The following is a 24,808-nucleotide window of genomic DNA, read 5'->3' as shown; positions in this document are numbered from 1 at the left end:
AGAATATCTTTTCAATTGACATCAGTGGACTCTAGGTCAGGCCTTGAACAGAATAAACAGGTTCTTTGTTGAGATTCATTTTATTGTATAAAATTAAAATATTTAAAACAACTAATAACATATGAAATTGCCTTTTTTAAAAATCAACTATTATAAATAAAAACAATGCAAAAAAAATAAGAAGATGGTATTCGAGTCAAACCATCCTACGTGTAAGCGGGTACGGTCATGGAATGACAGCTAATTAGAAATAAAGTACTGAAGCAGAAAAGGTATCATTCAAGTAGCTGTGTGAAAGAATGGTCCTGCACAGCCTCTGCTTTGCATAGGCGTTAGGCACAGATTTTGTACTATGCAGGTCTATCACAGTTTAAGCAGTGTCAAAAGATTTTTTTTTTTTTTGCAATACCTGATATCTGGCTGAAAAGCAATATTCTGATCATTTGGATAAAGCAGCTGCCTTGCTTCTTATAAATGCGTGGTCAGGTCTTTCAATAAATCAGTTCAGTTTACTTAAGCGCATGAACAGGCTTAGGCACTGACTTGTTAAGTACTAGACAGCATGTTAAATGCCATCAAAACTAGCCTCTTTGTAAATGGGAGTAGTGTTTCATGTCCATTTAGATGCCAGCTTAATCCTATGGCATCCAGTTTGAAACCTTAAATAGCAAAGCAGCATGAAAGACGACAACTTGCCAATGAAAGTCTTCAGTTTTGAGAGTCTAAGTTTTCTGCTTTAGTGTCTCCCTCAACATTTGCCTCACTGCAAATGCACAATGATGTGCTACTTTCACAATCTTGACAATTGCATTTGCACATGTATTTTGTATCCAAAAAGGGAACTAAATAAAAGGCAGTAAAAAGAGATTATGAAACTATTATTCCCTGGAATCCTACGATCATAAGTAACAGAAATGGATAAATGGCAAAATAGCTTTTTGGAGCTCAGTTGTGCTACTGTTTGTCAATACTGTGTTGCATGGACTACATTGTTGTGATTTTCACTTTACACTCCATACAGCCTTCTTCATCACATTCACCATCTCTGAGCATCAGCAGATGTTGGCCTTTGAATACTTAATAGGGAAACTCAAATATTTTTTAATCAATGGTGACCTGAAAGGATGCATTGTTGACCTCTTTGAATTCTATGAACTTTTACAGTGAGGTGATTAGTGTCATTTACTTATTAAAATGAACAAGATTCTGTTTAACATCCCTTAGGAAATATAGTAGTTACTGCACGTCTATGCCTTATCTTAAATATATCCGGTATGGATGTCCTTTGAATAGGTGAGGCAGGGTTCAACAAATTTCCCTGCCCATGTGGAATGCATGAAGCATGAGCACCAATTTATGAGTACACAAAGAGATGACTACAGTGTTTGGCTCCTACCCACTAGATTCCTCCTCCCCCACAGGAGTATTGAGTAGCTTGGGGAAAAAAGTGGCTGTTCATGGCACAATTTTCTAACAGCCTTTCCTATAGGATAGAAATAACAGAATTGTCATTAAACAATGGAGAGCCCCTTGACTTCTTGGTCCTACTCCACTATGTAACTATGTTTTAACAGAATTACAATCAGTACTTAAAAAACAAACATGATTAATTACTTGAGGCTGCTTTAATGGATTCTGCATGATTTCTTCTTTTTTTTTTTCTTGTCTATGCTAATACAATATATGTGTTCATAATAGTAGATTTCTGTCCTCGGCTGGGGACAGGAAATTATTCTCAGATGACACCGTTTTTTTGCCTCTATGAAACAATAAACTGGTGTATTGGCTTTTGTATGCTTCAAGCTTTTCACAGTTTAATACGGAAAAAATGAACACAAAACTGCCAACATACAAAGAAAATGTCACTGCAACAGATGTTCATGTAACACCCATAAGACTTTTATGATCAAAGCATGCCCAAAGAAAAATCAACAATGTATATATTTATCTATGCGTACATATATGTATAATACTGCGTTCTCTTTGATCTCAAAGCATCTCATATTAAAGCAGCACATCATTAAAGTTTAAACACAAAGAAAGAGTGGTCATTAAGTAAACATCCTTTCTGATCATCTACAACAAAAAAAATTAAACCAGAGCTTTCCCATTAAGGTCATTTGTACCTGCTGTTGTCTTATCAATTGAGTAATAGGTTCTTTGATCATTTCCAGCATACTTGATTCCAGTGCTGGTCTTTACAGCATTTTTCAGGCATGACTGGAAAAATATTGGTGAGATTGTTAGCAATTTATGAATCCCAAAACCATTTCATAATTATGTAAGCTTTTATGATCAGTGATGCCTTCATCCAATTTATAAAATTATACAAAAAGTTACTCAGACTTACTTTAAATAATAATTGTATGTAGGCAAATATATCAAAATGTATTTTATTGTGAACAAATAGCAAAGTGATTAGCTTGTACCTATATGCCTGACCTTAAAAAACTTTAATCTTCTATCGGATAACTTCTATCCTTATTCCTGTGGAGCATAATTTCACTAATTATGCTAAACAGTTTGTTATAAAGAATATAATTAGACATGGATAGGATTGACATGATATGCAAATAGCTTTGTGTGGGTGATTATCACCTCTGAAGCTTGCTGGTGGCAGATGAGTCAGAGTTTAGCGACAGACCATATATTGAAATACAAGATGCAATCAAGACAATCAAATGGTATTTTATGTTTTGTTTTTTGTTTTTCTAATTGCCAATTTCAAATAAACAGAAATCTCTCTTGGAAGGATAACCAATTCAAGACACAAAAGTCAAAAGATTGTACAGCATGACTTTCATGCATTGCTTTCATAATCTTAAAATATCAGCTGGGTATTTTTCAGGTTTGGCAAGTGTCAGGATGAACACTTCTTTCAGTGGTCTCAGATATGCTTATATGAATTTGCACGTTACCCAAGGTTTTTGCTAACAAACACTTGAGTTCCAGTTCTCCCATTATTTTCATCACTGTAAATATTACAGTCCTGATATCATGCATCACTGAAGTCAGTAGGAGTTTTTGTCATTAACTTTAGTGGTTGCAGGATTGAGCCCTTTCTGTAGAGCCAAGTTCTGGTCCTGAATGCAATTCCCATTAACTTAAGCAGGAGATTCAACGTGCATAATGAAGTGCAGACTTTGGCCCTTGTTTATTAATCTTTCCCTATTATTATTTGAGTTGATATATTAGTACATAAAGAAAAAGTTTCCTCTCCTGTCAAGAGACAGGAAAAAGTTTCCTCTCCTGTCAAGAGACCTCTCAGATGTTTTTCTCCTTGAAGACATTTTAAACTGGCTTGATATTATATAGATGTTGGTTTTGACACAGCAACAACATATTCTGATTTGGGTTTTGTTTGATACAAGTGTGAATTGTGAATAAAATAACAAGGTTAATCATCTTCTTAGCCAAGCATTGTTATTAATCATCATAGTCATAACATCAAGGAAGCTACAGTATTTGTCCCCACGCTCCCTCTGCCTTAATATTTCTAAATCCCAAAAATAAAAGTTTAATTTGAATTGCTCTTTAACTAATTAGATTTTCTATAACATAAAAAATTCATTGTGCAAGTAGAGCATAATACATTAATTTGAACTCCAGATCTGGAAGAAAACCTTAATGTCCCATGTGATAAGAATTTGGGAATCTTTTATACTCTTTCTTCAGTAAGTCTCATCACAAATCTATTTCACATTTGTACAATTTGTACAATTTACAGCACTTCCTGAAACTGAATGAGCAAAGGAACTTAACTACCACTTCACCCTGGAAGAGAAAATTCCCATGTGGGGTGACAGTAGCTTAGGAGAATCTATATGCTACAACACTGTGAAAGGTAAACTACAGAAGTTTACATTGGGGGCAAAAAAAAAAAAAAAAAGTATTTTCACCAGGTCCACCAACGTAACACATCTGAATAGCCTGGCTTTAGCCACCAGTAGACACAGCCAATGGCACTTCAATATTTTTCATATTCACCATTTTTGAAGGTGCACTCTTTATCACTTCCAGCTAATTTCAAAGTTACTTTGTCACAGTTACCTTAACTGACTACACTATGTGGAGGAATTGCACTGCTGTCTTCAGTTTAATTGTTAATGAGGTAAAAGCAATCAAATGATGAGACACTGGAGAAAGTCAGCAAGCATTTAATCTGTGCCATGACAGCTGTGCAGTGCTGGCTGTTCTTACTACAAAGCCACAGAAAAATGTATAGTTAAAATGACTAAAAAAATATGAAATTTTTCTCCACCTCTCTTTCCCCATGTCCACCTCTGCCCTCCTCCTTCCTAACAATATTCAGTGAATTCCATAGAGTATAGAAGACTGAACTCTCCAAATCAGCTCTCTGACTTTTAAATCAGATCCTGATTACAGAGAGAGAGAGAGATCTTCTGCACCACAGTCTGATATACCAGGTCTTCAACATTAACAGCCAATTTCACCAGTTCTGTAGTAGACCAAAATAACTCTACTCCATAGGAAAAGATTCAGAGCTCTCCTCCTCCATGAACTATTTAGATCTACTATGTATTCTTATTACTACTTTCCTTTAGGTAACTAGAAAATGTCATCAAGCCTGTTGAGTTTGAAGAGACCCAGATAGCCTGCTTGTTAGAAACAGTGGATTTTTTCTGATTTATGAAAACTTTCCACCACAGGATCATCGGGGCCCATTGAAACCATTTCTGCAGAAGCGTGCTCTCTTTCTGTGAGAGAATAGCTGGACACCCAAGCCACTAATTCAATTCAAATTCTTCCAACAGTTGTAAAAGCTGTTATGGCTGAGGAGCTTCCACGCCAAATAAAACAACTCCATCTCCACTTTAATGCAGTATTTTCATCCGTCTAAGGAAGAGGTATGAAATGTCTTACATTGCCCAAAAAAATAGTCTAGCTAGCACTGGTTAACATTTTTTTAATTTTAAATTTTTGAATTTCTAAAACGAGGGAGATTTAGACTAAATTTTGAAACATTTCTTTTTTGCTCAGTTTTATTCTATAGTATTCTATTAACCTGTGAGAAAAAGTTGATTTCATCCCTCAGGTAAGCTTCTTGCATGAGGTAGGCATCACCCTGATTTGAAATAAGAAATACAATGAGGGTGAAATACTGCCCTTGTCATAGTTTACTCCCCGAGAGTGGTGATAAAATATCACCTGATCTAATTATACCCATTTATGCCAGGAATTCATATACAAATCTTCCACTGATTTAAATAGGAGTGGCATATACTTTCATTTATTAATTATTTGTATTACAGTAGCACTCAGAGCTCCAAATGAGAACAGGGCCCCTTTGTGCGAGGCACTCTACATACGCACTACAAGAGACATGCCTTTAACTGAACTTACAGTCTAAGAAGACAGTGGCAGGGCCAAGCCTAAATGATCAGGTGCTTTACTTCAACTTGGAATGATTTAAATGAAATTGGATTGTGATTTTTTTAGCCTTCATGCTTTTCTTACTTTTTAAATAAAAATGGTTTAAAAGTGAAGATTTTTAAACAAATTTTCCCCAATCACAAAATTCTCAATTTCTCGGACAGTTGTGTCATTGCTATTATGTACCAGTCAAATGATCACTTGGTCATTCAAGTGGCCCCTGTCAATCTTCAGAGTGAACTAAACTCAAGACTACTTTTTATTAATTATTTTATTAATAATTGTAAGCAAATGCAATCTTTGTGTAATACTGTTAGCTTAGGAGACAAATACTCTGACTAGGCAAAGAACATGCATAGCACATGGAGCAGTAATATCCTCTTCCACACACTCCATTAACAACGTTCCTCAGTGTTGCTCTGGAAGGATAGCACGTTGGATTGAGAGCACAGTTTAATTACCTTGTCAACTCAGTGTTTGGCCACTTGAAACAGCCAATAAGGGTGATGCTTAATTTCTGCTGACTGTGGCAGTGGTTTTTGTGTTCCAATCCATCCAGTTGGAATTGGGCTGAAACTACCAACTTATTTCACATAAACCTCCCAAATCAAGACCATTTGGTCTTAATGGTCTGTGCCAGTTGGTCTTAACGGTCTGTGCCAGTTGGTCCAAATTTTGATTTCCAGTGGTCATTTGATACATATTCCCTCCCTTCCTTTAGCACTACAGATTGTTCTAACATTGTTATAAAAGAATCCAGTGAAAAGAAAAGCAATAGCGAAAATTTCTATTGGCCTTTAAGTCTAAGTGATTATACACTTGTTAAGCATCATACAATAATTTTCTCCTTACTACCTGAGCAAGATGTTGCAGGATGGATTAACCAGCAGTATAGAATTTTTTTTCAAGTAATGTTTAAAATAGATTGTCTGCTAAGCTACATGTCTCACATCCCTCTACACTTAAATGTGCCTAAAGTACCTACATTTTTTAAAAGATGTATTCAAAATGTACTTTCAGAGATCACAATTCCATAGCTTTCCTTTTAAGCTAAACTTTGCTCCTCCTGTGTTCTCAGAACTATTACTGTTAGGTCTTGTCTATGCAGGAAAATTGACAGAGGGATAGCTATTGTAGAGTGAACTATTCTGAAATAGCCCCTATGTGGACACACTATTCTGAAATAAAAGTCACCGTATTCTGGATAAATTATTCAACCACAAAGTAATTCTTTTGTAACAATGTGATTTTTATTCCAGATTTAAAGTGCCCACATGGAGAGCTATACTGGAATATATCTCTTCCAGTCAATTGCCCAATGTAGACAAGGCCTGCCTATTAGTAACTCAGGAAAAAAAAAAGATTTTCACAAATTGCTGTAAATGAATGACTGGCTATTAAATAACCTATTAAAGGAGTCTGACTGGTGGCTGTTCAGAGGCTGACTAATCTGTTCCAGTATCCAGCTTTTACAGTATGCATGCAGTGGGCTCCTTTGATGACTCAAAAACTCTTCTACAATTGAGGTAAGAGAGAACCTAACTACACAGGAAAATATGCAATTACAGGAATGTGCTCCTACTGCATAAAGCCACAGACACAATGAAATACATAATAGAAGGATCCTGTAGGCTTAAAAGCTTAATTTCTAGAATTAACATCTACATTTTTAAACATACATAAAATAATATAACTTTCACATCCTGGAATAAGGCCCTAACACACTCAAGCCCAATCAAAACAAACCTTTAACCTGTGGATGTTAAGGGTCTATACCAGATAATGAGGACAGCCTATATTCTTTGTGAGGCAAGTCTCACAAGGAAGTTTTGATAGAGCAATAAAAATATTATCCAGAAAATAAAACCTTGGGTTTCAAAGATAAGAACAAAGACTCTTCTTGAGAAATTGAAAATCTTGGTGATGACAAGTTCCACCAATAGACAGGGAGGTAACAAAATAAACCTACTCATCATAGAGTAGTCAAAGAAGACCTTCCTAGAAGAGAAGGAAAAATTTCTAAGTAGGAAAATTAAACCAGTCAGTGCATTAGCTACATTACCAAGGTCCAGAAAGTTTATATTTACTTGTATACATCAGATGTATCTGCCTGAACACTGAGTAACCTCCAGGCACAAAAACGTTCAAAATTACTTCAATCAGTTATAATACAAATACATATGTATCACTTTCTTGGGTGTACCCTTGGCAAACTCATCTTACTGTAAATAAATTTGGAAGGTCATTAGAGTTGTATTTTCTAACCTGGTTCATCCCCTACATAGGGTCCGTAGCTTAAATAGGTTTTCTTGAAACAAGCTTTCATAATCTACTTGAGCATGAACATCCTGTACTGCTATCAGCAATATTGCCGAGAGAACTGTAAATTGGTTGATATCTTTAGTTACGTGATTAGTAGTCTCATTCAGACAAGAGACTGAAAATATGCGTCTCCAAGTAAGAATTGCTCTGATTAGGCATATCATAAAATATCAGGGTTGGAAGGGACCTCAGGAGGTCATCTAGTCCAACCCCCAAAGCAGGGCCAATCCCCAAGTTTTGCCCCAGATCCCAAATGGCCCCCTCAAGGATTGAACTTACAACCCTGGGTTTAGCAGGCCAATGCTCAAACCACTGAGCTATCCCTCCCCTGCCTCCCCAGTATATTTTAGTCAGTGGCAGATACTCCATAGGGCTGGTCTTAAATGTATTACAGAGCTTTAGGGAAACAAGGTGCGTGAAGTAATATCTTTCATTAGACCAACTTCTGTTGGGGACAGAGGCTTTTGAGCTTACGCAGAGCTCTTCTTCAGGTCTGGGAAAGGTACTCATGTCACAGCTAAAAACAAGGTGGAACAGATTGTTTAGCATACTTAACATATATTTCAAGGGGCCATTTAAGATAAGGAACACTCCTTATCCTTTAACACTCCTTTAACACTCCTCCAGTCATAGGGAGGAAAGGAAGGGGGGAAAGCAGCTGGAAGGGGGGTCGTTAGCAGGATAGAGTTGTAGTGGGATAGTTGTAGTAACCCATAAATCCAGTGTGTCTATTCAGTCCATGATTTTTAGTATCTAGCAAAGTTATGAATTTAAGCTCCTAAGTTCATCTTTTGAAAGTGTTGTGCAGATTTCCTTTGAGCTTTGACATAGTATGATGTTATTACTGGTAATGCCTAGGTCATTTCAGCTGATGGCCACCTTACTATTCTGTATTTTTGGAGGGCAAGTGCCAAGAAGAGAGCCATTCTGCCAGTAGCACTTCGTATCTGGAATGTAACTTTAGTCTGTCTCAAAGATTTTTGATGTATTATTACACAGTGGCTAGGAGAGTAAAAGGATAAGGTCCAATCAAGGCAACAGGTAAGACAGCTAGGAGATTCCTATTCTCTTTATCCAGACCTCACTCTTATTTTTATTTGTTTTTTATCACATACAGAGACTATTTTCACAGTCCCTTAACACGTGAGATCAATCCTCAATTATTCAAACACAAGACCAAATAAAGTAATTTATAAAAGCCATAAAAGTCAGTACTCTAGAAAAGGGGCAGTTATCTCACAGGTGCATACAATTCTAGCCACTCTTTCATCAAGTGCTATGGTGATCTTTCTACCTCTACAAATACAGGTTTTTGATACCTTTCACTTGTGTGTGCTCCCTTTCCGATTGGCTGCTGCAATGCACTTCCAATATGTGTAAACTGATGCATCTGACGAAGAAAAGGGGGATTCACCTTTTACTGGGAAATCTGTGGTTTGGGAATCTACCCAACTAATTCAGAAATCTCTTCCTTTATCTAATGTTTTTAAGAAAAATTTAATTTCCTTATTTATTTAAAAGAAATTAAGCTATATAAGATATTGATGGGGCAATGGGAAAGAGATACAATACACAAAAGTGAGAACAAAATAACCCATTCCCCTAGTAAATATAACTTGCTGATAGTAGAAGCTTCTTTTTATGTAAGTATTTGTAGATTTAAAGTCCTTAAAATGAGATGTTATAGTAAGAAATTACTGTATTTGTATGATATTGTCATTTTATCTCTGGACGCTAGGTTTAAAATAATAGCATAAACAGAAAGGTTCCTGGTTTGTGATTAGTGTTAAAAATATATATATCTTTCCAGTATATATTCTTAACACTGAAGTTAATATCTAAAATCCTGAAAGATAAATTGCTATATACAGTATTTAATGTCCATTCAATGTTTTGGGAATCATCAATTGCTTGTTCTTGTTCAATGTGGGAGTCACGTATTGTTCAAGTGCATCATAGACAAGTCCAGTAGCAGATGTTTGTGGTTTATGTCTTTGTCCATACACTTCTCTGTTTAGAACAATATCACGTATGTAAATAACAAATCCTGATTTTTCCTGATGCATGCAGATCCACCAAAGTTTGATAGGATATGGCCGAATATTTCTTCCCTTGAGGTTTCTAAACCAAATCAAGGTAGGATTCTGTAAAATTCCTACTGGTCGAAAGTTACTTAAATTGCTTTAATAAAATCCCACATGTTTGCAAAAAATAATAATAATCCAGCTCCTTTTTCTGTTGGTACTAAGTAATGGTATTGTCAAAACCAATCTAATGAGAATTAGCATAAACAAAATTTTTACATGAAAAAGGCTTCTTCTAATATACAGATTCTGGACTAGAAACACTATTGCAAAAAGTATGGAAAAGCAGGCACCAAAGTTGTAAGCAATTTCATAGATTAAATTTAAAGTGAGTCTCTGGAGAAGCCTGGAATTGTATAGACATCGCAGTTTGCTTTATGAGACAGTTTCAAGACTTTTGAGTGCCAAAGATTTCCATGGTCTACATCAAACCCATTTCTTAATGTCTCTCTTTCACTTTGTTTTCTTAAGTGAAATGAATGTTATTCCCATTTGTATTCAGAGCTCAGCTGCATAGTCGAAGACAGTTGGACCATAGTCTCCTGGAATTTATTTTAACAATCTTATATACAATATTTTCAGAATTTGGGTTTTCCTCCATTTTTTTTTTTTAGCAGGTCAGGTCACAGAAGAGATGTTTCTAAGTATTTTTCTTTGTGGTCTAAAAGTTACATCTCCTCTAGCATTGACAGCAATCTCTCTGAAATCCCCAGTGCAATACTTCTGCATCTGAATTCCAATGACACACAAAAAATTACAGTGACAGACTGTGGCATGATGATTACTGCAGAAAGGGATAGAGTGATTTTAAGAGTAATAAAATAAAAAGTAAAATGCTTTTCCATTTGAATTTGTGTTCATACTAGCTTGCATGCTACAAATTTGACAATCAGATGTAAACCCGTTCATTATTTAACATGAAATCCCCTTGCTCTCCCCAATCTCCCTTGCACCCTTCCCCCAGAATTGCAGAACTCTGGCCTGCAGCTTGCCATGGTTATGCACAGGATGTTCTTTTTAAACTCTAATGAATACAGATGGAGGAGGAGGAAATGAGCAAGAGGAAGATCCAGGAAATAGCTGTTAAGCTAAACAAAATACATTAGCAATTTGCTGGGGAGTTATATTGTACGGACTGCAGTATTAGTCCTTGATCATGGTGATGAAACTGAGGCTGCCCTAGATACACATAGGTTACTAACAAATAGAATAATCTTAATCAGCTAGTCCATGTTATATTTTCCAAGTTTCTGCATGTGTTCCTTAAAGAAGAAAAACAAATTTATCTCTGCTCTTCTGCTTTCTTTAAGGATTAGCAGCAAAGTTCAGTTTGTTATTCATATGAATTATCAATCAAAACATCCTCAACAAAATGACACTTAGCATTTCTAAAGCATTTCATAGTTTAACAAATTATACTGCAAGTGATTAACATCACTTCACAATGCATCTTGAGCAGTACAAGATTATGCATTGTTCCCACACACATGAAAATTTTATTTAGCTTTTACATGTTAGGAGAGAACACAAAGCACAAAAAACTTCAAATATTTTGTGGTTAGATTACTTGTTTGGAGCATATTGTTAAGAGTTTAACATTTATCAGAATTAAGATCCTTGAGTCCAGTATTTGAAGTATAATATATGTACATCCTGATTACAGAATGATGCCCATACCTGCACATTATTTATTATGCTTTTCTTTATAGTACAATTAGAACAACATCTGTACATAAATTTGATAAAAACTATACAGACCATGAGGTGTATTGTATAGTCAGTAATTATGGACTTGGGAAGAAACTCCCTAGGTCATGTATAACATCTGAGCCAAAGCCAAATAAAAATGCAGATATTAAAACGGTCTCTCCTTCCTGTTTTTAAAACCCTTCAAATTATTATCATTTCCAATACCTTAATCATTGATAGTGTTTCACTCATTTTCACCTCAATATCAACCTTCCTTTTCAGAACAGCAAACAATAGTTAAAAAATACTCACTTATGTTGAATTTTTTAAAGCTAATTAAAAATGTAGTGACTAAGGTAATTCATTTTTAAGCTTTTTTATTTGTTCCTATATGATACCTTTCTAATTTATTGTTCATGTTTTTAAACCTATCCAGTTGCTCCCAAATTATCTTTGTCAACTGTTTCTTCTGTTCAAGTTGCAAACCACAAGAGAGGTAGGAATTCTTGGATTCATACAGTGATTTCCTAGTGTTTTGTGTTGTGAGAACATTGCACTGTATGAATCTGGAATATCTGTGAAGTGTACCTATCAGTTTATTGGTGAAGCATGTTTATTGACAGCAATTGAAGCATTAAGTATCACAAACAACATAAGCCATAGTGAAGAACAGAATAAATATGCTTCATAGACAATCTCTGCTTGGATATAAAATAGTGGAGCATTTGTTTTTTTGAAAGAATTAAATGTGAGTTAGAATATGGCAGTCCAGGTTATTGTTTAGAAAACTAACATGTTAGCCTAACGATTATCTTTGTCACTAATTTACATAGACTGTAAATGAGGAAATGTAAACGGATTAGTTGAGGGCAGGCAATATGTAAACCATCTCTTGTTCATATTCTCTAGAATAAAACATAAATGCCATCTGGTGTAATGATACGATTTTCAAAAAAGTGTCTTATTGCACTGGTAGTATACCATACATCTCCATTGTGTGTTAATATAGTACAAACTTCATTTATAGGCATGCATTGCATTACATATCAACAGATATGATTTTAATATAAACATAGTGAAATTTTATTGGCATTTTGAAAGGATAGCAGTATTGTCTTGATGACTTAAAGTCAAGCTGTTGCAGCTAAATATCTGTCATTCACAGTCTGAAATCCATCTGAGAACTTTTTCCCCCGTTGATTTTCCTCATCATTTGATCTGTCTGGTGTATGTATAAAAGGTGTTTTGTTTTTTCTCATTTATCCTTATCAACACCTCATTATTCATGAAACATGAGTTACTAAGGCATAGGTTTATTTAACAAAAATCTGAATTAAGTTTGACCCAGTTAATGAAACTGATAATGAGCCATACTGTTTGTTATGAAACTGAAGCAGCTTATTTCTAAAGTTATAATGAAAAGCTAATTTGTTTGTCTTTTGCTAGTGTGTAGTGGAGGAAGAGGGAGAGAGATTTGTCAGGCAATGAAAAAATGAGACTTTTCAAAAAAATTCTCTCTTCTTGAAAGAGTCTTGTATTCTGCTAATTAAAATATGGAAACAACAGGTGTCTCCCGCATCACCTAAGGAATGTCTTTTTTCAGAAATTATGATTCTCTTGCATATACCTATACAACTGTTCATGTGACAGTTTCAGTGGGAATGGTTCAAGCCTGAGCTGGAGCTAGCCTCCATAGTACAGGACTGTATCATTTCACACATGTAAATGCATAGCTGCATTTCCTCATAAAGGAATGAGAGGTATTAAAACTAGAAGTGGAGAAGAATAAAATGATTGATGGTTGATATTATTTTATGCATCTCCTTTAAAGTGCAATTGTATCTTGATTTTACAATATTGATGGGATTGTTTTTATAGAAAAGCACCTCTAATGTGTCATCTCGTTCATCCCTTTGCATCTTGATAAGGGATTTGATAATTCCTGATTCATCCAGAGAGAGATGGTTATCAAATCTGGTCTTGACGATCTCTGCACTCCTTTTCTTTGCATTAAATATACCTACCTATCTTAACCTTTCCTCTGAGATTTTATTTTCCAAACCATTTACCATTTATTGTTACTCAGCTTTAAACTCTCTCTAATTTGTCTGTCTTTTCTGACATGTGGTGCTCAAAACTGAAAGCAGCATATGTCAACATTTTAAGCACTTCTCATATTTTTTTCGTTAGTGCTTTAGCACCCTAGCTTTTACCACCTTTTCCCCCTCTATATCAGTGATTGAATGGCTTTGCCTATGATGGAATTCTGCCTTGGCTGCCAGACAGAGCTGTGTGTCTAAGAAACTAAAGTTGTATTTCAGCCTATACTGATCAGAGGGTGATAATGTCATACTCTGGTCTTTCTGTGTAAGGGTTAGTATGACTCACTTGTTCCTATGCCAGAAAGGTGAGAAAGCCACAACAGTGGCGATATGCATTATCTTTAGACTTGGACAGATTAAATTTTTATTGGCACATGTCAATAAACTTCAGTGTCACTGTACACACACAGACAAAAAAATCCATCAACAAAAATGGAAATATACAGATAAGCAAAGTAAGAAAAATGCTGCTTAAGAACTTATTAAAGTTTGATATAACGATATTTACTGTGTATATTTTGACATGATTTTGACAATTTGTGTTTTAATGCATATAAAATTTTAACTTTTGGAATCTCAGTGTCTACTACCATTAAACAGATATTGTCTGACCCTCCCATTGTCTGATACTCATCCCCATAATTTCCAGCTGTGAACATTTAAATTGATAAAAACATGAACAATGCTTTAAAATGAACATTGATATTATCCACCAAAAATATCAAAAACAAAAATTGAATTCTGCCAACCTTTGTTTTATCGTCCCAGCTTGTATGATGTAGCATGCAATTCTAGGTACTATGTTCCTGTGATAACTGTGATAACTGGCCTAATGTTACCAGTGGAGAAATTACCTGATTCTCATTTACATGAAGACCCCTTTACACCATTTTCACAATGTAAGCCCATTTTAGGGCACCAGAGCAGTGTGAAAGGGAATTGATGTAAATAAAAATGAAGCCCAATGGCTACAGGCCAAGGCAGCACGCTCATTATTGTATTAGCAATTATCTTATTTAATGATAAAGAGGCAGGGGTTGTTTCTTTCACTTTCCACCTTAATCAGACAGTAGATTGTCTCTGGGGTTAATTTATATCAAGTAACACTATCAGTCTAATGGCCAAGGTTCCCAAATCTTCACCTAACCTTAATGTAGTAAACTATCAGGGCTTGGCTACATATACAGCACTGGAACACTTAGTGAAGATGCTATCTACACCATCGGGAGAACTTCTTCCATTGATGTAGGTATTCCACCTCCCTGAGAGGTGGTAGCTGGGTTGACGGGAGACCCCTTAACTCACAAAGCTATTTCTCTCATGTAATAAAAGCATCAGTGTCCATATTAGTGTAGTTAAGTACAAGACACAGTTTCATTTTTTTCTTTAGTACTGATGAAACAAGAACAAGTGCTCGGAATCAGCTACTATGATATGTCTGTCTGTCTGAGAGTATGTGTGAGAGCGGGAGAGAGAACTGAGTCAGCCATAAGTACAGGATGTGCTTCTTTAGTCCAAACTATATTTTGGACAAAGTTCTGTTACAACAATTTAATGAATTTTTATGCAGCTTTGTTTTTCTTGGCTTTGTAAGGAGTTACGATATTATTGTATTGAAAGGTTACAGACTGTTCTCAGTGGTACCAGATGACAGAACAAGGAGTAATGGTCTCGAGTTGCAGTGGGGGAGGTTTAGGTTGGATGTTAGGAAAAACTTTTTCACTAGGAGGGTGGTGAAGCACTGGAATGGGTTACCTAAGGAGGTGGTGGAATCTCCTTCCTTAGAGGTTTTTAAGGTCAGGCTTGACAAAGCCCTGGCTGGGATGATTTAGTTGGGGATTGGTCCTGCTTTGAGCAGGGGGTTGGACTAGATGACGTCCTGAGGTCCCTTCCAACCCTGATATTCTATGATTCTATGATCGCAGGGCCATGTGGGTGAGTTCTGCAGTCATTCATAGCACATTCTTTAGCTTCCTCTCTGCTCACTAATAGATGTTAGCAATCATACAGTCAGATTCCCTACCTCCCCTTTATAATGAACACACTTTTATTACCTAATGATCTGATATTATACAACTGCTGGTTGGAAGTTGGCAAAGCAAGGTAAATTATTTCTTCCAAATCCACCTACAATATGACTTCATTGATTGGCCAGCTGGCTTGATTGTAGGCTCAGTATGTTTGGTGTCCTCATCCCGGAAACTAATTATGCCATGATAGCAGACCACAGAGTCTCTGTTAGACCAGAGAGAAGGGTCAGGACTGCTTCGAAATCTTGTGTTGCTATCAGGTCATTACAAAAGCTAAGGACAAGCTGAACAGACATCTTAGCTTTATGTGTCATGCTTACTTAGAACAACAACAAAAATTGCTAATAAAAGTTTAGGATGACTTTTTTGTGCCCAAGCCAGAAATTGGTTTTATAAAAGATGACAGAATTCCAATGCCTGTTATATTTTTTCGATACAATTATAGTTGCTAAAGTGGGCACTACACTTTAGATGGCTATGGTAAGCATTCTTCCTATTCTACACAAACCGAAGAATTTTCCATGATATTTTTCAAATGCTAAAAGTGTTGTCATTGGTATAAAGATAGGTTGGGTATTGACTCAGGATGGCAGTTTAACAGGCATTTAAATGGCACTCATCTCTGTTCCTTTCTGTTCTTATAAGTTAATTGTTTTAGGAATGCTGGCCAAAATTATCAAATTTGGGACCATTATGCACCTCAGTGAAATAGCCTGATTTTCATAGGTATTCAACATCCACAACTTTTATTTACTTAAGCACAAGTTATGCTTATTCAGCATCTCTAAGAATCACACTGGTTTATTTTGGTGCTTAACTGTGGATTTAAATGTCTGACTTTGGGCACCCAAGTTTGACAATTTTGTCCTACGTATTTAACATTTCGTAATTTTTTTAAGTGTAGGAAAGTTTTGCACATGTTTTTGATTATTTCCATCTCAAATGTGCAAAAGATATGCATTTGTAAACTGAGCCTACAAAACCCTTGAAAGGTTTACAACTGCAAATGCTTCATTTCCATCAGATCTACTGAGGAGAAGCAATCTTCAGAGTCATGAATGTCTGATCATTTTAACCTGCCTGAAACAGATGTCATGTTCATGCCAATCAGACATCTGTTGTTGTCAATGTGTTACACTGACTAACATGTATGTGCTACCATTCATCTTCTATGCATAGTTCATTTTAACCAAGCATGTAATGTGCTATTACTCTGCTACTGTATACATTTTGTATACATTTCTGTTCTTCCTTGCAAGACTGTGAATGCTTCGGCCACTCCAACCGGTGCAGTTACATCGAGCTGATAAATACAGTCATTTGCGTGAGCTGTAAACACAACACTAGAGGGCAGCACTGTGAGTTATGCAGGCTGGGCTACTTCAGAAATGCTTCTGCAGAGCTGGACGATGAAAATGTATGCATAGGTCAGTTTCATTATAATTCTGGCTTTTGTTCTTTGCCTTTTCAGCTATTGGGAGCTACTAGTGAGTTGGCTAGCAATTTACACCACCGCTATATATTTGCCAGCTGAACCAGAATGAGCTTTTTCAATGGATAAGAGCATCTCCTGTGTAGACATTCAATGCATTTGTCCCAGTTTTAATTGTGGCCTCGGGGCTGTATTTTGAATGTCTTTAAGAACAGCATAAAGTAGCAAGATCATTGCTAAAGATTTTTGGAAGCTCTTCACAGGAGCTCTGGGATAAACTGATTGTGCAGTGCTTCCACTCAGAAGAAATCACATGGGAGTTGCAAAACAAGGACTGAGCCTTAAGTTATAAGCTCAGATCTTGGAGTTGGCCTAATGCGTGCAGACCCTTGCACCTGCAGGGAGATCCATAAGAGTTAATCCAATGGCAAGACTAGTGCCTATATTTGTAACAACATTTTTATGCATCCAGATTTCAAAAACAAACACACTGTGCCCAATTGTCGGATAAAAGGGTATAAATTCAGAGTTAACTCCTTTCACTTTTAATGTATGCCCTTGTAGCTGAGAGCATATTTTTTTTCAAATCAGTTATATCCAACAAAATAAGTCAGACACCAAAACTCACAAAAAAAATTCTATGAGCCATATCTGATACCAGTTTTGAAGCAAACTCCTCAGGGTCTATGATGCTTCAAACATATATATACTATAATCCCATGAAAACTTCCAAACAGCTAAAACCAGGAGAATGCCAGAATGGAATACCAGTAATAAGAATGACATACAGAAGAGAATATAAGACATTTGTGACACTGAAGCAATACACAGCATCCTTACATTATCTCAAATACTGTTTAGTGAGAAAGAGGTTGGACTATCTGGATGAAAAATTAACATATAGTATGTTGAAAGTACAGGTTCATTCCATGGCTATTAGTTAACAAATGGCCTTAAAAGCTTGTTCCAGTTATAAACAGAGCTAGTGTGTGTTTTACAATATTGCTTGTAACTATGAGTCAGTCATGGATTTCAGCTATATCCATTCACCACATCTGCAAAGCAGGGTGCTTTCTGTCATTAATCAGAGAGTAACCAAAGAGTTAATATAGGATTGAAAAGGTAATATTTTTGTGCAATTCAAAAACAGATTGTGGACAAATTTTCATAGTAAGTCACATTTCATGTGACTTTTTTTTATCTTCGTTGGAAAGATTCAGCCGAAACCTAATTTAGATTATCATTTGTTCCAATCTGCAATTTATCGATATATTTTTTATTCAATGAAAAATAAGACACATGCACACTGTATTTCATATGTCCTTTTTAACATTGGTTGATACCATGTGAAATGATGTGCATTATTCCCTTCGACATTAATTAAGCTGAGGTAATATGAACTTCAGTATGACAACTAGAAAGTCAGGCACTCACATTATCCTGTTAAATAAAATAAACATAGGCCATATATAGTACTGTTGAACAGAACTATCCCTTCCTAGTAATTGTTTGCTGTGGACAAGGGACATTGTCTTTATGACAACAGAGCTATGTACTTTAAACTGGCTAAAGAAGCTATGAGATCTGGAAAGGTATCTAATAACTTTTCCTTTTTTTTCACATTCACTAGATTGTCATTGAATATACAGTGAAATGCTGGGAGACAGGGGGATCAATAGTTATTGCAGTATGGGCAACAAGGAGGGGTTAATAAAGCAGGAACCAAAAATAATGACTTTTTAAAATAATTTGCAAGCAATACATTTAGAATTAGTTCACAAAATGAACAACTGAGCAGATTTCAGCATTCCTGACTCAGCAGAAATAAAATTTTAAAAAGTTTAATCAGGAAGATTCTTCAGAAAATAAAAATATACAGACCATTTCCAGACCTTCACACCCTAATGTAAATAAAATTCTCATGGGCTCCTATAGGCATTGTACCATGTGGGATGACTGCAGAAAGGTCAAAATAGTACCTATCAGACGATGTCATTTTAAATAAAAAATATAAATCAAATATAGAACAGTTCCTCAGGTTTGCAGTTGATCATACTGCATACAAAATCTGCATATGCTGACTGATGCCCTGACTCCAGAAAACTTCCTTAAAGTCAGTGGGACTAATGCCAGATCTACACTACAGACCTATAGCAGTATAACTACGTCACTCAGAGGTGTGGAATACTCACTCCCCGCCAAACGTAGACAGCACTATGTCAGCGGGAGAGCTTCTCCCTCCGACATAATCTACCTCTGCTAAAGCGGGTAGCTAACTACACCGACAGGAGAAGCTCTCCCACCAGTGTAGGAGCATCTTACTAAAGCTGCACCTGTGCCACTCTAGTACTGTACGTGAAGATAAGCCCTTAGGCGCACACTGAAATACTTTCCTAAAAAGGGGTGGACGCAAGCATGTGCTTGAGTGCTTTCCTGTGTTGGGACTCTAGTGACTTGATCCTGCAAGCCGCTGTGCACTCTCAACTCCCCTCGATTTCAGTGAGCGTTAAAGATACTCAACACTTCTGAGACTCAAGCCTGCAATGTGTCTCACTCTATTGGAAATGCTCATTTGATTACCCAGAGCCTGACAGCCAATCAGTGTTGTGGGTTTTAATTACACATTTAGTAGATCAGTGGACAAGCTAATAAGGAGATTTGCATTGATATTTACATATGAATATCTTATTTTTCCAGTGCAGTTGTTTTCCCCATTTCCAGACAGTGTGTTTAAGAAAATTAAAAATGTTTGGCTAAGCTAGCTTTATCAAGGGAAATATGTATTGGCACTATTCAAACCAAGTAAAAAATATACATGGTAAGTGTATGGATAAAAAAAATGACAGCTACATAATATACAATAGTCAAGATTAGACCAAATGGAGGAAACATATGATGTGGTGCTTTTAGAAATGACAGAGATACAAATAACTGAGATACTGAGAATGCTTTTAGCTATGAACGCAAATAAGAACATGTCATACAGCTTACATTTGATTGAACAAGCTCTTACACTGAAGGAACAGTAACAGTATTTGAAGAATTACACTTAAATATAATTTGTACAAGGTCCCAAAATCCAGATAATGCTTTATTTTGCAGAGGCCATTGGCTATTGCATGTACATGGTGATTAGTTGTTTTGTAATTACTGATGAAGCACTTGGCTTTTCTATATAAACTTCAAATACAAGTACCAGGTCTTTGAATTATTATGCAGTTACTCTATGGTGTGATACCATAATTACATGAAGGTAACACATTTAGTGTCATGTGAATGAATCTTTTTAAGCAAGAATCTGCGAGCGACATAAAACATGCAGTTCCATGCATAGTACCATGGAGCATACATAACCATATGAATACAGTGTAGTTACAGATGAGACACCAAGTATAGCCATTTATTTTGCCTCAGAAAGAAATACTGAAATGCTGATTTTTTAAACTTTCTCAAATAGGTGCTAATCCTGCAGACATTAGGCACATGCTTAACATTACACGTGGGCGTAATCTTACAACCTCCATGCCTAAGCACATGCCTAAGTGTTTTTGCAAGATTGGGATAATAATTTGTTAAGCTGCACTTTAATTTTTTTTTTTTTTGGTAATACCCCTTTAACTTATTTTACCACTTTTTAAAAGAGGCTTGTCAGAACAGCACGTTTATAAAGATGTTTGTCATAACAGTTTTTTTAATCCAGTATATATTGTCCCCTTTAGTCGCAAAATATAAGCCTGATACTCTTTACTTATTGATATGATTCAAGGCAGTGAGCGTTTTTCATTGACCTTTAGATCAGGCTTTCTATTTTGTGGGACAATATATTATATACAGATCATATATTCCATGCTTGACTCTTCTCCCACTTTTACATCAGTGTAATTCCACTGTGTTCAGGAGTTACTTTCAGTTTAATGAGAGGAGAATCAGGCCATTTCCTTATAATATACAGTGCTGTTAGCTTTTGACTTACACTTCTTTAAATAAATTTGACTGACTGCATTTAGTACCTCAACTGTATGCCTATTTACATAAAGGTTTCAAATGTCTGATTAACATAAGAAGTTCTAGTTTTTTATATGGTCCCCCCACTGAGGAATAACTGTGCTCAATGTTTCACAATGGGCTGTTTTTTGTTGTTTTTTTTTTATATGTCAGCATTCAACTTCATTAATTAATGTTGTTAGCTAATTGACTGGATTATTATTGTGGAACTGTGTTTGCCAGAGGTAACTATTCTTCTCCAGCATGCCAAATGTTTGAAACATCCTCTCTCATTTAAAGTTAATAAGCAGTAAGGCAACAAGTGACAAATTTGTTTCTGGTAGTATTCATTTCCCCATAAAAAAATTCCATTGGATTTTGAAATATTCTGTTGCTTTTTCCTCTTCTGTCATTTGTAATATTGCTGCAATTTAATGTAATCCTAGCAAACAGTAACAGCAAGGTAACTTGATTAAAAGAAAAAAAAATAAACAATGCATCCAGCAAGGTTGCCAATGGATTTGTATCTCTTGACTTTGATAGCAGCACAAATCAGGTGTGTGGACAAAATTATTTTTAGAGGTAGGGTGTGGCCTCAGTTACAACAGTGAAGTTACTGTAGGTTTATGTTGGTGCAAACAAGATCAGAATTTGGCCCTTAGGCTTAGAGAAAATAGACAGCTGATCCATAGCAGTACCAGAAAACTCAACACTGCTGTCAACGATCTTCCTTCTTTGAAGGGATCTCACCTGCCCTGGAGCCCAGAGCTGAGCACTGAATTTGTGATGGTGTTAAAGAGAGAGATTTGTGGTTCAAGAGAAGAAGACATACTTCCCTAGACTAAAGGTTGTGGAAGATAAAGGGGTCAACTCAAACCACCAACATTTACTACCGTCTTTGGTCAGGGTCAGGCATTTGGGTGCTGGAGTGCATCGGGATCTTCCATTCTCACATCCACCTCCCCATGGGAGTGGAAGAAAAGAGGTGAAATGAAAAGGACAGCTTAAAGTCAGTACTGACCAAGTCTTGGAGTATTTTGCTCCCCACCTCAGGGTTGTTTTGGAATATGTGAAAGGTGCACTGTAAATTCTCATCACTACAATGGCAAGTACCTACATAATTAACATAGTACTCCTAAACATAGAGGGAAGTCTATCTTGGAAATAAGTGAAGTGCATTATGTAGCACTTTTAAAATGTTCAGCAGAACTCAAAGTATTGAGTGATACAGCTACACCTATTTTAATCATTTAAAACAGATTTCATCCTGATGGCATATTGATTTATCCTTGCTATACAAATCTTTCATTATGTTCATTCAACTATCCAAAACCTCCTTACTAAAATGGAATCTCCATTATGATCAGTTATCTTTTTACTCTACATCTTTTCTGTTTATTTTTTCCCCTCACATAATCAAACAGAGGTCTGCTCTTAAAGCGACCAAACAAATGAAAAGTGGACCTGTGGTAATTATTCTCTCTCCTCCACATGTCACTAATAGACAGTCTTCCTTTACTTTTAAACACTAGAATTGCTTCCTTTATTGCTATTGTTTGAATTATGGCCAGCGTATGTGTGTTGTCTTGTTTCTGCAGACTGTAATTGTAACCCTTTTGGCTCTGTCCGTGACCGCTGTAATGACACAGGATTCTGTGAGTGTAAGGAGGGAACATCAGGGCGTAAATGTGATAAGTGTCTGCTGGGATATATCTGGCACAGCCTAGGCTGTCAACGTAAGTAACTGAGAGCTGCCCTTTTCCTGCACCTTTGCTGCCTGTGCTTCTGTATCCCAGCATGTGCAGTTACTTAGAGTTGAAAAAGAGCAAAACTTTTACAAGCTTTAAAAATGCCTCACTCCCTGAACCTTTATGGATACTCCCAAATGAGGGCAGTAAATTGACTGTGCAGTCCATTTATTTCATTATGCTTTTAGTGCCCTCTCCCCTTTTCTCTGCTAATGCCTGGAGGAGCTTGTACTGAAATATGCAGATCTGTGTGTCTTGCCCGCTATCAATTAATTTGTGTGAGCTAAACCACAAGTGCAACTTTCCAAACTTAAAAATTCTGACTGAAAGACAAAAGGTGATATCTAAGTGTATTAACATATTTCTATGACTGAACTTCAGCCTTTCTGAGTAACTTAAAAATGTGAGTTCATAAATTAAATTACATCCATATAGTATATATATAGAACAGCGTACTAACTCATTACTTAGTAAACGAAAAATACAGTCTAAACCAGAGTTAATAACTCTAAAGATTTTAATTTCATTTAAAATGGGACAAAAACAGCATTTAATATTAACTTTTAGTAGCAGATGATGATCAATATTTAGCTGTACACCAAGTTTCTTTTCTAGATAACACAAGAAAATGCCACACCATTACATATTGGGCTAGCGTGCTGCTGCTGGATTCTTTGTATCAGATCCTTAATATTCTAATCTCTATAACTACTACTTTTGAGGATTTAATTCTACAAACCCTTGAACATCCTTTTATTTGTTTCTTTCACCTTCTCTCCCTGATTCTCAGCACTTGTGTCGTAATCACACACACATACAAGAGACAGTTTCTGCAAGAAACACTTGCTCCTGGTTAGTAAGATCTGAAACTCGTGAAAGATGAAAAGAAGAAGAATTACTGGCATAGTGTTTTAGCTACAGATTCTAAAATACTCTAAAACCAAATACAAATGATATATCCTAAGATTACTTCACTGCCTCCTAAAATACAACTAGCGGGGGAGGGGAGCGCTGAGGAGAGGGAGAGAGACCTTGGCCTTCAAATAAGCAGACAACAGTTCCAAAGCAAGGAACTTGAAAAACTATCAGGAATTGCAGGTAGGAAAACTATAATTCCTGAAATAGAACGTTTCAGCTACTGAAGGTTTGCCACAGGCAGTCTCTAGAGATGAATGACCTATTCACAGTAAACATTTTATTCAATGAATTTGGCCTGTTTCTACATCTGTGAATTATACACACACAGATTTGATTTTAACATGTTTATTATTCAATAACTGGTTTATGCAAACATATTTGACAGAAACTTTCAAAGTTTTGAAATTTGGTTTCTTTCCTCACTGGCACTAAAACAAAATTTTTCAAATGCTTTTAAGGAAATCAGAATTGTGTTGAATTGTCCATTTTGAGACTGAAACCTGAGGTTTTTGATTTGGGAAGCAGTGTGTGTCCCCATGCCCTAGTTCAAGTCCCTGCTCTGCCTGATTCAGAGTGGTCCGTGAGGGAAAAATAGCCTGCAGAGAATCAATCAGAGTAGGGACTTGAACCTGCGTCTCCTGCATCCGCACCCAGTTCCCTAACTATCAGGCTATGAACTATGTAAGAGCTCAATTGCCTCATCCCTCTAGTGCTGGTTCACATAGATTATGACAACCTCCTACTGCTTTCAATTACTCCTTTAGCTCAAGTGCCAGAGGTCTGTGCAGTGAATCGAAAGGTACAAACCTGCTTGATGAATCATCTGAGTGTCAATATTGTGCCACATGATGGAATTTCTATTTTCTCAGTTTGCTTTTTTTGAAAACCTAGGAAATTAGGCCCAATAAACTACATTAAAGGAAAACTGAGGCTGCACAGTCAAGCACTCAAAAACTTAATTTGCCCCCCTTCTGCATACACATTATCATACAGACTTTAATTATGTGATCACATACTATTTTTCCACAGGATCCCTGCCTTACTCAGTGCACAGGATGGACTTGCTCCAGAAATGATACAGGAGGGAAGGAAAGGAGGCTGTTCA

The 24,808-nt window shown here is 36.2% G+C and overlaps 1 protein-coding gene across 8 annotated transcripts in view; it reads left to right on the top strand.

The window, feature by feature from the left end:
- NTNG1 (netrin G1) overlaps window positions 1-24,808 on the top strand; it is a 282,002-nt gene that overhangs the window by 222,267 nt on the left and 34,927 nt on the right. For 2 of the 8 annotated variants that reach the window (XM_075131587.1, XM_075131586.1), the window contains 2 exons: window positions 9,787-9,852; window positions 16,881-17,048. The exons of 2 other annotated variants lie outside the window; for them this stretch is intronic. In XM_075131587.1, coding sequence (XP_074987688.1) covers window positions 9,787-9,852; window positions 16,881-17,048 — 234 coding nt within the window. Of the gene's footprint in view, window positions 1-9,786; window positions 9,853-11,925; window positions 11,986-16,880; window positions 17,049-22,635; window positions 22,774-24,808 lie in introns of all 8 variants that reach the window. 4 more of the 8 variants (XM_048860783.2, XM_048860786.2, XM_048860784.2 and 1 more) reach the window with 4 other exon arrangements.

Source organism: Caretta caretta, chromosome 8, assembly GCF_965140235.1.
Source record: "Caretta caretta isolate rCarCar2 chromosome 8, rCarCar1.hap1, whole genome shotgun sequence".
In the NCBI taxonomy this organism is placed as follows: Eukaryota; Metazoa; Chordata; order Testudines; family Cheloniidae; genus Caretta; species Caretta caretta.
This window is presented reverse-complemented; position numbering and strand designations above follow the sequence as displayed.